The sequence below is a fragment of the Mercurialis annua genome, linkage group LG3, assembly GCF_937616625.2.
Source record: "Mercurialis annua linkage group LG3, ddMerAnnu1.2, whole genome shotgun sequence".
NCBI lineage: Eukaryota > Viridiplantae > Streptophyta > Magnoliopsida > Malpighiales > Euphorbiaceae > Mercurialis > Mercurialis annua.
Genome location: NC_065572.1, coordinates 4,140,738 through 4,155,181, shown reverse-complemented (window position 1 = coordinate 4,155,181; position 14,444 = coordinate 4,140,738). Strand labels below are relative to the sequence as shown.

The following is a 14,444-nucleotide window of genomic DNA, read 5'->3' as shown; positions in this document are numbered from 1 at the left end:
ATTATCTTTATATCATATGGAAAGTAGAAGAGAAAATTAGGGAATACACTCCAATTTTGAAAATATTTATATAGATTACCTCCCTTATTAAAAGATATAAAAAATACTTCCTCTTTTATTGTTATTTGTGTATTTACTCCCACGTGTCATTTTTAATTATATTTGCGCTGTTTCATTGTTTTTTTACGCCGTTTTATTTAAAAGTTTTCTTTTATACTCTTAGGGCAGTTATTGCTCATTATTTCCTGTTTCCCTCTTTTCTCTTCTCTTCTATTCTCTCTCGTTCTCGTTCTATTTCACTCTTCGTGTTTTCTGATTTATTTGCTCTTCACTGTATCGTTTTTTGATTGTTGTATCTTCCATTGTTACTGCTCTATCATCTGCATTGTTCATCGGTGAGTGATTTCTCTAATTTTTTTTATTTTTAACGGTTATGCTTTTGTTATATCTTATTTTTTGTTGTGTTAGATCTAGGATTGTGTTTTTTTTTATGATTTTAATAGTTTTTTTTATCTTACAATATGAATTGCAAATGATTTTGTATTAAAAATTTGTGAATCTGTTAATGCATGTACAATTATTTGATATTTTGTTAGTTCTTATCACTGATTTTGTTTTTTTATACTTTTTATCTCCAGTTTTTATTATACATTATGTCTGATACTGATTTTGATCAAACATTATCGGAATTCTTGGTTCAATTGAAGAATCCTGACATTGCTCCTAAAGAAATGGAGGAAGCTTCTGATTCTCCGGTCCGTATGAGTTTGAGGAAAAAGACTATTGGTAGTAAACCTGTTGCTCCTAAAATAGAGAAGAAAGCAATAAAGAAATCAAAATCTGTGCAGAAGTCTGTTGCTGGAAAAAGGAAAGCAAATTTTGTGGTACCTAAAAGAGATATTAAGAGGAAAAGGCTTGGTACTGATAATTTGGATAAGAATGATTCATTTCAGGTATTTTTTTGATTAATTGTGTTTTTTTCGTATTGTACTGATAATCGAATGATAATATGATTATAACATGATGACAAGTTGATGATAACATGATGATAGCGTTATGTTAGTATAAATGTGTATACTGATAATATTATGATAATATGCTTTTTTGTGATAATATTGTGCAACTTGTATGTGTTCAGTTGTTTGGTAATATGATGATAATATAAAATATTTGTTTCTGTTGATACTCTTATGATAATAGTATGTCATTTTGAGAGTGTTGTTTTTTCTGGTAGTTGTATGTGTTCAGTTATTTGATAATATGATGATAATATAAAATATTGCTTTTATGTTGATACTCTTATGATGTTTTTAATAGTTTTTGTATAACTGATGACAATTTTATGACAGTATGATACCATGATGGTAAGTGTACTGATAATCGAATGATAATATGATTATAACATGATGATAAGTTGATGATAACATGATGATAAGTTGATGATAACATGATGATAGCGTTATATTAGTATAAATGTGTATACCGATAATATTATGATAATATGTCATTTTTTGTGATAATGTTGTGCAACTTGTATGTGTTCAGTTGTTTGATAATATGATGATAATATAAAATATTTGTTTTCTGTTGATACTCTTATGATGTTTTTAAATACTCTTTGTATAACTGATGACAATTTTATGACAGTATGATACCATGATGATAATGATGTTTTTTTATAATAATATTTTTGTATAACTAATAACATTATGATACCATTTATAATACTCTTTGTATTTGTGTTTATTGCAGACATTTGATTTGTTACTTGGTCCAAAGGATCGATTTGTCGGTAAAGTTGGAAATGCTTCACAGAATGCAGTGCTGAAACATATTAAATCGAAGCTTAGTGAAGATCAGTTAGCAACGTTCAAGAACAGTAGGTTTGGTGTCTTTCTAGAACTTGACAAGGATGTACTGAGTCTTAGACTCATACATGCCATACTTTTAAGGGAAGTTCATCACAGCAATTTGTCAGAGCTTTGGTTTCATTACGGTTCGCAGAATATGCGATTCAGTCTATATGAGTTTGGTCTTGTTAGTGGACTTGTTTGTGTTGGTGATGAGTCAAGGTTTTCTGGTCATTTTAAGGACAATAATTTTTTTAATAAATATTTTGGTGATGTGAGCAAGATTACCCGTCAGGTTATTGAAGCGAAATTTAAAGAGGCTGTGTGGGAGAATGATGAAGATGCTGTAAAGTTTGCAAAGCTTTACATGGTTCAGTGTTTTTTATTGGGTCATCTTGGAACTACTTTGGTTGACGATCGGTTCATTCACTTGCTTGACTGCCCTGATTATGATGATTTTCCATGGGGAAAATATTCATTCCAGTTATTTGTTCAGTCTACTAAGAACAAGCTGTGGACTAAACATAATGCATCAAGTCAATCTGCTTTCTATCGTTTGTATGGTTTTCCGCATGCTATTCAGTTTTGGTTTTATGAAACATTGGTTTCTGTGCCTGAGTATTTGTGTACTTTGAGCAATGCTGCTGTTTATCCTCGATTACTGCGTTGGAGTCCGAAGGATATTAAGAAAATGCAGAACTTTGATTTTCAGGTTTTTGATGATGGAACCGAAAAGGTATTATGATTCTTATTTAACTTTTTTTTCTTTTATTGATTTGTGTGTTATTTGTGAGCTAATTATTTTTTATTTTTTATAGGTCTCAGTGCTTTCAAATATTGTAGCAAATGAGTTTGAGTCAAGTCAACTTATTGTTACTGGACTAAATTATCAAGGTCAAGTTGTGAAGCGAGCAAGAACTTCTGCTTCTGATTCTGAAGATAAAATATTGGAAGTGGCAAGGTCTGCTTGTATTAAATTTGTCCATGAATTGAAAGCACTAATTTTTGATAACAAGGCTGATTATTCTGATGTGGAGTGTGACGTTCGAAAGCGCATTTGTGCTTCTGTGGTTAGTTTTGAAGAAAATCAATTGAGTGATATTTTTGATGACAAATCTGGAAAGGTATGTGTTTTTATAATAACATTACGATAATAGTATATTATGATAACTGTATGATAATGTGAAAATACTGATACTTATATGATATTTTGATGCTCATCTGATAATGTGATGCTCATCTGATAATATGATAATTGTATGATAATTGAATGATAACTGTATGATAACATTTTTGCATAAAACTGTTACTGTTTTAATATTACATATTTATTGTTAGCATTGCAATGATACCTCTATGATAATACTTAATTGTACTGTTATTTTTATGCTTTTTCATGAGTTGTGTTTTGCTGTTTTGTTAATGGCTTATATGTTCATGATAATGTTTTTAATTAATGAGAATATGATGATACTTTTATGATAATCTCTTTATTTTATAATGATATAATCATTGTTTAATATAGGCTGATACTGTAGAAGAACTGATATATTCTTCTGACGGTGATTCTGAGGTAAATATTTTTATATATATTTTAATAATATGCATTATTCTAATTATTAATTTGATTAATTTTCGTTTTTGCAGACTGTTAATGAGAATAACAGTGGCTCATCGGAGGAAACTGTGAGTGATGATGATGTGAGTCATAAGGTCTTTAAGGAGAGTGCTGCGATTTTAAATAATGAAAATGTTGTACCTGTTTCTGAATCAGTTGGAGGAAAGGTATTTTTTTTATTGTTGTTGATTTCTTTATAATTAACTGTACATTTTACTAATTAATCTTTTTCTGCTATTAGATTGATGCTGAGGTAAATGTTGAGGAAGTGAAATCCTTGTCCAATGATAATCCTGAAATTGATGATTGTGGTGTAGAAGATGTGGCTGAAGATGTGGGAGAAGCTGTGGCAGAAGTTGATTCTATTGCTGATGATTCAGAGAGGAATTTTGATGTGGATGCTTTTTTTGATAGCAATCCTAGTCAGTGTACTAATAAATTTGATGTAGTTAAGGAGGCTGAGTTACCTGACATAACAGAAGAAATTGAGGATGCTGATTTAGTTCAAAAAAGGGATGTAATTGGGGATGCTGAGAATGTAAATGTAGCTGATGATATTAATCAGGCTGAGAATTTTAATTCCGTTGAGCCGTTGGAGCAGGTCGACAATGTCAATTTCGTTGAGCCGTTGGAGCAGGCTGAGAATGTTACTGCTGTTGAGCTGATGGTGCAGGATAAGAATATTAACGAAGCTCTGGATTCCGTTGCTACTGAGCAGTCTATTTGTACTGATGGTGTTCCAGACAAGGAACAATTGAGTTTAAAAGAAAAGGAATATGACTTGGAGGTATAAGCATACAAGTTTGTTAATTTTTTGCTCTCTTCTTTTTTTATGATAATGTAATGATACTGTTCTTTTTTTTATTTTTTGAGTTGTATGGCTACTTGTAAGTTAATTACATGATACTGTAATGATAATGTATTATTTTTATACTGTTATGATAATATAATTTTATTATTTTTTAATTGATACTGTATTGATAATATGGTGTTTATATGAGCTGATTTTTTACATTTATGTGATACTGTTATGATAATGATAATTACATGATAATGTCTTATTTTTTACATTTATGTGATACTGTTATGATAATGATAATTCTATGATAATATGTTTTGATACTGTTATGATAATGTAATTTTTTTATACATTGAGTGTGTCATGATAATTATATGATACTATATGATACTATTATGATAATATGAAATATTTTTGATTATTTTTTATGTAACAGAATGTTTGTAGTGCTGCTGGTGAAAAAACTGATATGCACAAACAAATTGAAGTTGAACTTGAGATGCTTGGTGAAGTCTGTAGTGATGAGTTTATGACACCTCCTGTTGAGCAATCAGATTTAGATGTTGCAAAGACAACTTTAGAGAAGAAAGTGGATGATAATTCTGATACTGAGATGGATGGTCTTGCTGCTTGTGAGCTACAAGTATCTTCTATTGTGGCATCTTTGTCTACCTGGATTTCGAATGAGGTATTTATTAAATTTAGGTTTTGTTTATTTTTCAATTATTTATGCAAGATAAGTTAACTGAACCTTCTGTTTTATGAAATAAGGTTCCTAAAAAAACAGTTATAAAAGAAGAGAATGTCATTGCTGAACAAGATATACCAGTTAAAACAGTTACTGCTCCTCCAAGAAGGAGATTGAAAGTAATGTTTTTAAATTTATTTTATTTTTAATTAGATGTAATATTTTTTGATATTGTAATGATAATGCAATGTTTTGTTTTCGTATTGTAACAGCTTCCCACAAGGAAAGCTAGTGAAAATTTGAAAAAGGAGACAACGTTGACAAATGTAAAAAGTTGGGCAATTCCATCTTTTGCTTTACTGGAAAAAGTTCGAAACTTAGACAAACCTGAAAAGGTTAAATCAGTTGGTTTGGTGTTTGTAAATCGCAATCCGTTGCTCCTAGAAAGTGTGTCTGATATGTGTAATCAAGCATGGCTTTCTGAATTTAATGATTGGATTTGTGTTGGCACATACAAGAGGAAAACAGAACAGTAAGCTTTCTGTCATTTTCTTATTTTAATATGTATATTTTTTTTATCTTGTTGTAGTTAACACAATTTTTTTGAATTTTTGTAGCCATGAAATTTATTATCCAAACTATAAAATTTTAAAACCAGTTATAAGGCTTGGCGGAGAGGAAATTCGTGTGAAAGATTTCTTTTTCAAGCTTCATACACCTGGAGCTTATTTGGATTCAAGTGTAAGTGTATCATTATTTGGATAACAATATAATAATATAGATTGATAACATTATGATAATCACTGGTGATGAAAACAGTGGATAAAATAATGAGATAATGTTTTCTGATAACATTATGATAATCTAATTATAACATTATGATAATATGTGTTTTTATGATCATAAATGTTTTTATGATACTTCTATTATGTCTTCTTACTTTTGGTTTGTTTTATTATTTTATTTTCAGCATATTGACTGCCTGTTTGCATATTTGAGGAAGAAGTGTTTGTTTCTGAACAATGGTTACAGTAAATGTGCAAATTTCTTTGACCAGTATGTGCAGAATGGGTATTTAATCTATAAGGAGGTTGGCAGTGTGACTGAAATACCGCAGTTCTCTGAATTGTATAATATCATTGTTGGTGAAGATGGTGTTTATAAGAGGGCTTGGGGAGATGTGAAGAATGTACTGTTCCCAGTTCATCTTAAAGTTGATGGTGAAAATCAGGATCATTGGATTCTTGCTAAGCTCAGTTTTGAATATAGGACTTTTTTTATCTACAACTCTCGCAGGAGTGAGCTCTATGACAAGCATACTGCTATTGCTATGAATGCATATGCAACATTGATCCCATTTCTATTGGATACTGTTGGATTTTATGATCGAAGGGACATCGACTTCAAATCTGTTTATTATATGGGCAAGAAAAACACTGATCCATTCGTTGTAGCTTATGTTAACAACCTTCCTGTTCAAGAGGATGCGTAAGTCTCTATCTTTTGGTCTTTTTTATATTTTTTGAAATAGTGATTTAATGAGATAGTTTCATAATTATTATACCACAATGCAGAGATTGTGGCGTTTACGTTGCAGCTTTTGCTGAATACTTGATAGAAGGGAAGGCTATTCCGAGACAAATCAGTTGTAGTGTTGTTCGTGAGCGATATGCAGCAAATCTGTACATTTATGGAAGGTGGAAGATCAAGAGTGGATATATATCAAATGAATGTTAATGTTTTAGTTTTTGGTTTAGGTGTTTCATTTTGTTATTCTGTAAAAAAAAATGGTTGTGTAGATTTTTTTTACTGTTAATGACTTTTATTATGATGTAATGACAATTGTTTGATCAGTTTTATGATAATGAGATGATAAGTTTGTGATACATAAATGATGATAAACTGTTTGTTCATTATCAGATGTTTGGTTTACTGTGACTCATATGATAATTGTATGTTTAATATTTAGATGATTTTTATATATTTTAATGATTAACATATGATAATATTTTATAATATTTGTATATGGTTGATAATAAGATGATAATGTAATGATAATATTATGATAATAACATTCATAAATGATAATAAACTGTTGTCCATTTATCAGATGTTCGGTTTACTGTGACTCATATGATAATTATACGTTACTATTATCAAATTTATGATTATCTGATTTTATATATTTTAATGATTATCATATGTTTAATACTTAGATGATAAACATATGATAATATTTTATCATAATGATATATGGTTGATAATAAGATGATAATGTAATGATAATATTATGATAATAACATGATATTACTCCATCAGATATTGAATGATATTTTTTTATTTATTGAAAAATAGTACTATTGAAAATCTCAAATCACAGTTTTCTATCTGTTTTTTGGAATATTTTTACAAGTTTTACGATTATGTCTATAATATCCACATCTGCTGCACTTGTTTTGATTCTTTTGTTCTTCTGCTCCTTTTATTCTTCTCTTTTTTGGTCTTCCTGGCTTAGTTCTCCCTATAGGAGGTAAGACAATGATATCCTCAACCTCTGCAGTGACTTCCCATGTTTCTTCTTTAGGAACTGGGTATACAGTTTGTGCATATGTAGCAAGCATTGCTTCATTTGTGAAGTACTTTGAGCAATATTCAGTTGGGTCTTGATGTTTGTAGTTTAATACAGCAGCAGCATGTTTACATGGGATCATTTCTTCTTGATATCTGTTGCATGTACAAGATTTTTCCTTGATGTTAACAGTAGAGGTATCACCATTTTCAGTAACAGTGTATATGTCATCATTAGATGGCTCTACCTGATATACATGTGATAATGTCAAAAATATTAAAAGATAATAGCATATGATAATAGAATGATAATAAACTGATAATAGCATATGATAATAGAATGATAATAAACTGATAATAGCATGATAAGATGAAAATATTTCTAACTGTGATAAGAATGAATCCGTACCTCTATTTTGAGTGAATCTAAATAGTTTTGCCTTAGGACAGCATCATATTTTGAAGACAATTTTGTAAAGGTTCCTTTAGCAATATTTCTGTTCTTGTAGCTCCACCTTTGAACCAAATTTCTCAAGTATTCCATAAGCATCGTAACTGGTAATTTTCGTGCTCTATTTACTGCTGCATTAAATGACTCAGCAGTATTTGAAGTCATTATGTTGTATCTTTTGTTCACAGAATGTGAAACTGCCCACCTTTCAAAACCTGCATCTTTGAGATAAGCTGTAACTCCTGGATTTACGTTGCTCATTTCTGCCATATGAGTATTGAATTCTTCCTTTGTATAAGCTCTTGCTGCTGCTTTGAACAGGTCTTTAATTGTCTTCTGATCCTTTTTAAATCTGCTTTTCACGTTACTTAGTAAATGATATAAGCAAATATCATGTTGAACTTCTCCAGCAAAAACACTTTCTATTGCATTTTTAATACTCATATGTCTGTCTGAAATTATACACATTCCTTCCCTTACACCAAAAACAGTTTTGATTTGTCTAAAAAACCAATTCCAAGATGCATCATTTTCTGAATCTGTTATTGAAAAGGCAAGAGGGAAGATTTTTCCTGTAAAATAAGAAGCAAAATAAAATAATGATATTACGATGATACTGTAATGATATTATAATGATACTGTAATGATAATATGATGATATCGTGATGATAATGATATTAATCATACCTGCTGCATCAAGAGTTGAAGCTGAAAACAGAGAACCTCCAAATGGTCCTTTCAAAAATGTAGCATCAACAACCATAATAGGCATACAGTGACTCCATCCACTTATTGATGCATTAAGTGACATGAATGCATAAAGAAAAGTATGATCCACATTTCTTTGTAAGCTTACAACTGATCCTGGATTTGTTTGCTTCACCATGTGAAGATATCTCGGTAGTAGACCAAATGAATTTTCTGGTTTCCCTCTTAAAAGCTCTAGTGCAATTTCTCGACATTTCCAAGCTTTCCAGTAATCCAATTTAATGCTACAATCATTTCTCATGTCTCTGATTATGTCATTAGGTGTGTAAATTGTCTTGATATCCAACAAGTTTGACTTTATTATTTTTGCTATGGTTTTTGAGCTGACAAACCTCAGGTCTCCCATTCTCATCTCCAAAGAACATGTATGATAATTGTTGAACTTACGTACTCGAAACATTTTTGTATGACCAATTTTCGAGGCATAAAATTTCCAATCACAATGGTCATCTATGCATTTTAATCGGTACTGTCTTGCGCATGATTTTTGGACCTGTAATTATTAATAATATACAGTATCAGTTTTTTGTGAAACTGTTATGATAATAAAATGTCAAAATCAGAATATTTGAAATGTACCTTGAACTGAAAGTGTTCTTTTAGTCCATATAGGCTCATCTCTGATATTAATGTTTCTTTATCTGTGAATATACCTCCTTCTTCTATTTTCTGATTTGCTTGATTGGTTGCAACATGATCTTCATCAAAATCTGTTTCTGGAAGATTTTCTTGAAGTGTGCAGAGAAGGTTTGCATATTCAATCATATCCAAATTTGAATAAGACATTTCTGTTTCTTTAGAGTTTTGTTCATCCAGTTGCGTTATATTGTCTTCATGAACAAGAAGTGAATTGTTTGCAGCTTCTGATGATGATGTTTCCAAAAAAGAAGCAGATTTATTCAATATGATACAGATTGGATATCTTGTGAAGTTAAGTTCACTCTTCTTTAACTGTATATAGAATCTGAGACTTCTTTCATCTGCTATTTTGACTGGAGGATAATCATCACTGATTAGATATTGAATATCTAATTCAGTTTCAGTATCTTGAACTTGCAAACTTTGATATACTAATTCGATAAAACTATTGAATGTGCAGTTCATTTCCAATAAAATTCCTGTCATTTTGAAGTCAGTATACTTTCCATCTTCAGTCCATTGCCCATCATGTTGCATTAGTACTTGGATAAATTCCATCCTGAAAATGATAAACAGATGATTATCAGTTGAAATATTATCATATGTGTATCAGTTGATACATTATCATATGTGTATCACATTATTAAATAATCATAAGAGTATCACAATAACATATGATAATCTGATGATACTGTATCATCTGATAATCAGACTGTCAGATACTCATATGATAATCAGTTTTTTCAGATAGTCATATGATAATCAGACTGTCAGATAGTCATATGATAATCAGACTGTCAGATACTCATATGATAATCAGACTGTCAGATACTCATATGATAATCAGACTGTCAGATACTCATATGATAATCAGACTGTCAGATTATCATATGATAATCATATGACATTATCATATGACACTCACAGCTTCAATATGACTATCTGATTATCATATGACTATCTGACAGTCTGATTATCATAACAGTATCTGACAGTCTGATAGATAGTCAGATACTCATATGATAACTGTCAGATAATCATATGATAATCAGACTATCAGATACTCATATGATAATCATATGACACTCTCAGCTTCAATATGACTATCTGATTATCATATGACTATCTGATAGTCTGATTATCATAACAGTATCTGACAGTCTGATAGATAGTCAGATACTCATATGATAATCAGTTTTTGTCAGATACTCATATGATAATCAGACTGTCAGATAGTCATATGATAATCAGTTTTGTCAGATACTCATATGATAATCAGACTGTCAGATACTCATATGATAATCAGACTGTCAGATACTCATATGATAATCAGTTTTGTCAGATACTCATATGATAATCAGTTTTTTCAGATAGTCATATGATAATCAGACTGTCAGATAGTCATATGATAATCAGACTGTCAGATACTCATATGATAATCAGACTGTCAGATACTCATATGATAATCAGACTGTCAGATAGTCATATGATAATCATATGACACTCACAGCTTCAATATGACTATCTGATTATCATATGACACTCATAGTATCAATGACTATCACATTATCATATGAGTATCAGATTATATGCATCACAATATCATATAAGTATTTTTTTTTTCACATTATCATATGAGTATGAGTATATCAAATTATCACAAGAGTATCATTTGAGAATCACATTGTGTCATAATCAGACTGTCAGATACTCATATGATAATCATATGACATTACATTATCAGACAACATCAATATGAGTATCAGATTATCAGATGAGGATCACATTATCAGATTTGCATCACAATATCATATAAGTATCAGATTGATTTTTCTTATAGGTTAAAATTCAAATATCATCATATTTTTATAATCGTATAATCAAAAGAAGATAATATAAAAAGCAATTTTATTCACGAATATAGTCAATTACCTTCAAGAATCTCTGTTTTTTCAAGAGCGAGCTGTTTTTCGAGCAGATTATGAGGAACGAACTATTTTTCGAGATCTGGAAGTTGTTACAGAGATCTGGATTTAAGAATTTGCAGAATCGGAGAAGATTTTTCCAAAACAGAGAGTTTGAAAACGAGCTGTGAGAAAATAGAGAGAGAAAATAGAGAGAGAAAATTGAGAGAGAAAAGGAAGGAACCTCGTTGTTAGTGAAATTAATGAGCTTATATAGTGGAAGTAAATTTATAATTATAAAAGTGAGGAGAGTAAAAAAATAAAAGGTTTAAATTCGTGATGTATTTTTTGTAAGATTTCCGCGCTGATGTATTTTAACATATTATTTTTGTATTTTAGGTAAATATGTATTTTTCTCAAAGTAGAAGGAAGTATAATATAAAAATAGCCCAAATTAAAGCTATAAAAGTTTACCCAAGTAATTAGAAAATAAATTGTATTTTTGAAATCAAATTTCATCTTTAGTAAGCACATTTATAAAATTATATTTTGTCCACATGCAAAAATATCCCTTTTACTTTATCGATCGAGACATGAGTTAAAAAGAAAAAACAAGACATGTCTCGATCCAATGATAGTTTTACGGTTTTTTTATGGTATGTTTATGGTGTTTTATGGTTTTTTTTAAAATAAAGTATTGTCTCCATCGAGACATGAGTTAAAAAAAGATTATTTTTAAAATTATTTTTCAAGTGAAATTAGCTATTTTTTTTAAAAAAAAAATTATAGTTACTTTCCAAAATAGGATAGTTTTGAAATTATCCCAAAAAAATTATGGCTAAGCTCATAATTAAATTCTTTAATCAGTCTTTGAACTTTAATTTTGTCCTTTTTAGTCCTTCAACTAGGAAAAACGTTATTTTAAATCCCTCATTGAATATCCGTCAAGAGCATGCTTTCATGATCCGTTAACTAATAAAAAATTATAAAAATGATTTTTCACTTAGGAAAATTATAGGAGTTAAATCTATTTAATTAGGTCTCTACACTATACATGTTTTGATTAATTAGTTCTTAATTTTAAATTTTATTTTTTTCTAATCGTTGAACTATAATTATCTTTAAATTAGGTTCTTCCTTAGATGTTCATTTAATATGTTCATTAATAGAAAAATCACATATTTCCACGTATGATAAAGAATGCACTATTTTAATGTTACGCTTTTGTATCTAACTTTCTCTTTCTATTTTTTTATTTTTTCATAATAGAATTTATCGATCTCATAAAACAGACAACAACAAATAAATAAATAAAAAATTCCTTTTTTCACAAATTAATAAACATAATTACATTTGAATTCAAACTCGAAATGAATTCAGACTATCTAATTTGATTCAAAAAAATTCAATAGACAGTAAAGAATAATTATTAAAAATAATTATGATTTTTAATTTATTTATTTTTTACATATGCAATTCAAGGAACTAGAATAGTATATATTTAAATTGAAAAACATTTTAAAATTAATATAATATAAAAATAAATTATTGTTCATATTAGTGATTCATTTAGACTCATTTTGATTTTTTTTAAAATAATTATAAATAGTCCAAATTCACGTACTTAATCTATAAGTTTTTTTTTTTGACATAAATGGAGTTCTGACCACTATATTCTCGTATTACTAGATGTTAGTTACAAAAGCGGGGTTTGAACCCGCAACCTTCAAATGTACTTGGAGACGCGTTAACCAATTAGGCTAGGCACACACCATCTATAAGTGTAAAATTCTAAATCAAAAGACATATACATTCATATAAAAAATTTGTTTACTATTTTTTGCTCCACATATAAAATTAAATACTACTATTTTATTAAAAAAATATATTCTTACAATAGGGATCAGATAAATAAATAATATATTGTACATGTACTTAAAATATGTTTAAACTTTATCACTCGCTAGCTTTAGAGCGTGTAAAATCACTCATGAGAGACATCCAACGAGGGACTTACAATAACGTGTTTTTTTAGTTGATGGACTAGAAAGAAAGAAATAAAATTCATGGACCAGTTAATTAAAACACGTATAATTAAAGGATCTAATTATGGATTTAGCCGAAAATTGTTTATGGAAATTCATCATTAATAAATGACTTAATTACTTAAAAAAACCTCACCTTGTAATATTTTTTCGTTTATATCCCGACCTAGGAAAAAATTCATTTTTACCCTTTTTTTGGTTTTTCGTTTTCAACTGTACCCCAAAGCATTAAATTGAACTTTTTTCATTTAAAAAAAAAATTAAAATAGTCCTTCATTTTTTAACCTATATTCTAATTAAATTTTAATATTATTAATAGTACAAAAATACCTTCTTCTTTACAAAATTAATTTTATAATCTTTAAATACAAAACCGTAAAAATATATTACCTTCAATTTATAAATCCACTACCAAAACCCGATAATTATTTTATAAAAATAAATAATTTTTTTTAAAAAAAAATTCAAAAGGTGCTCCTCCTCCATGGAGGAGGAACAGCTAATGCTCCTCCTCCATGAGGAGGAGCAGCTGCTACTGCTCCTCCTCCATGCTCTGCTCCTCCTCCATGAGGAGGAGCAGCGATCTACTCCTCCTTATGAAGGAGGAGCAGCGATCTACTCCTCCTCATGAAGGAGGAGCAACAGTTGTTCCTCCTTCATGGAGGAGGAGCAGATCTGCTCCTCCTCCTCCAGATCTGCTCCTCCATGGAGGAGGAGCTCCTCCCGGAATTTTTTTTTTTTTTATTATAAATTATCGGGTTTTGGTAGCGGATTTGTAAATCGAAGAAATAAAATGGTAGGTCGAAAGTTTTTAAATGAAAAAATTTAAAACGATTAAATTTTTAGAATTTATTTGAATAGTTTTAAAGTTAAAGGACTTATTTGTATTTGTACAAATCGAAAAAAGTATAATACAACCCTTCTATTTTATTGTTTTTAATATTTGCATCCTTTAAATATTTAAATTGTCAAAAAATTAAATTTCGGGGTACAGTTGAAAACAAAAAATCAAAAAAAGAGTACAAATGAATTTTTTCCTAAGTCGGGGTATAAACGAAAAAATGTTACAAGGTGGGTTTTCTTTAAGTAATTAGGCCTTAATAAATAAAAATAT

The 14,444-nt window shown here is 29.4% G+C and overlaps 2 protein-coding genes across 2 annotated transcripts; one reads left to right on the top strand and one right to left on the bottom strand.

The window, feature by feature from the left end:
* Positions 1-180: 180 nt before the first annotated feature.
* LOC126672157 (uncharacterized) lies at positions 181-2,673 on the top strand. The gene is made up of 2 exons (XM_056105175.1): positions 181-953; positions 1,753-2,673. Exons 1-2 carry the CDS (start codon positions 654-656, stop codon positions 2,593-2,595), a joined length of 1,143 nt encoding a protein of 380 aa, XP_055961150.1. The 5' UTR covers positions 181-653; the 3' UTR covers positions 2,596-2,673.
* Positions 2,674-7,339: 4,666 nt separating this feature from the next.
* Positions 7,340-9,918, bottom strand: LOC126672156 (uncharacterized). Its single transcript, XM_050366101.1, has 4 exons — positions 9,322-9,918; positions 8,662-9,235; positions 7,933-8,546; positions 7,340-7,771 (listed from the first exon to the last, which is right to left on the bottom strand). Exons 1-4 carry the CDS (start codon positions 9,916-9,918, stop codon positions 7,340-7,342), a joined length of 2,217 nt encoding a protein of 738 aa, XP_050222058.1.
* Positions 9,919-14,444: the final 4,526 nt, after the last annotated feature.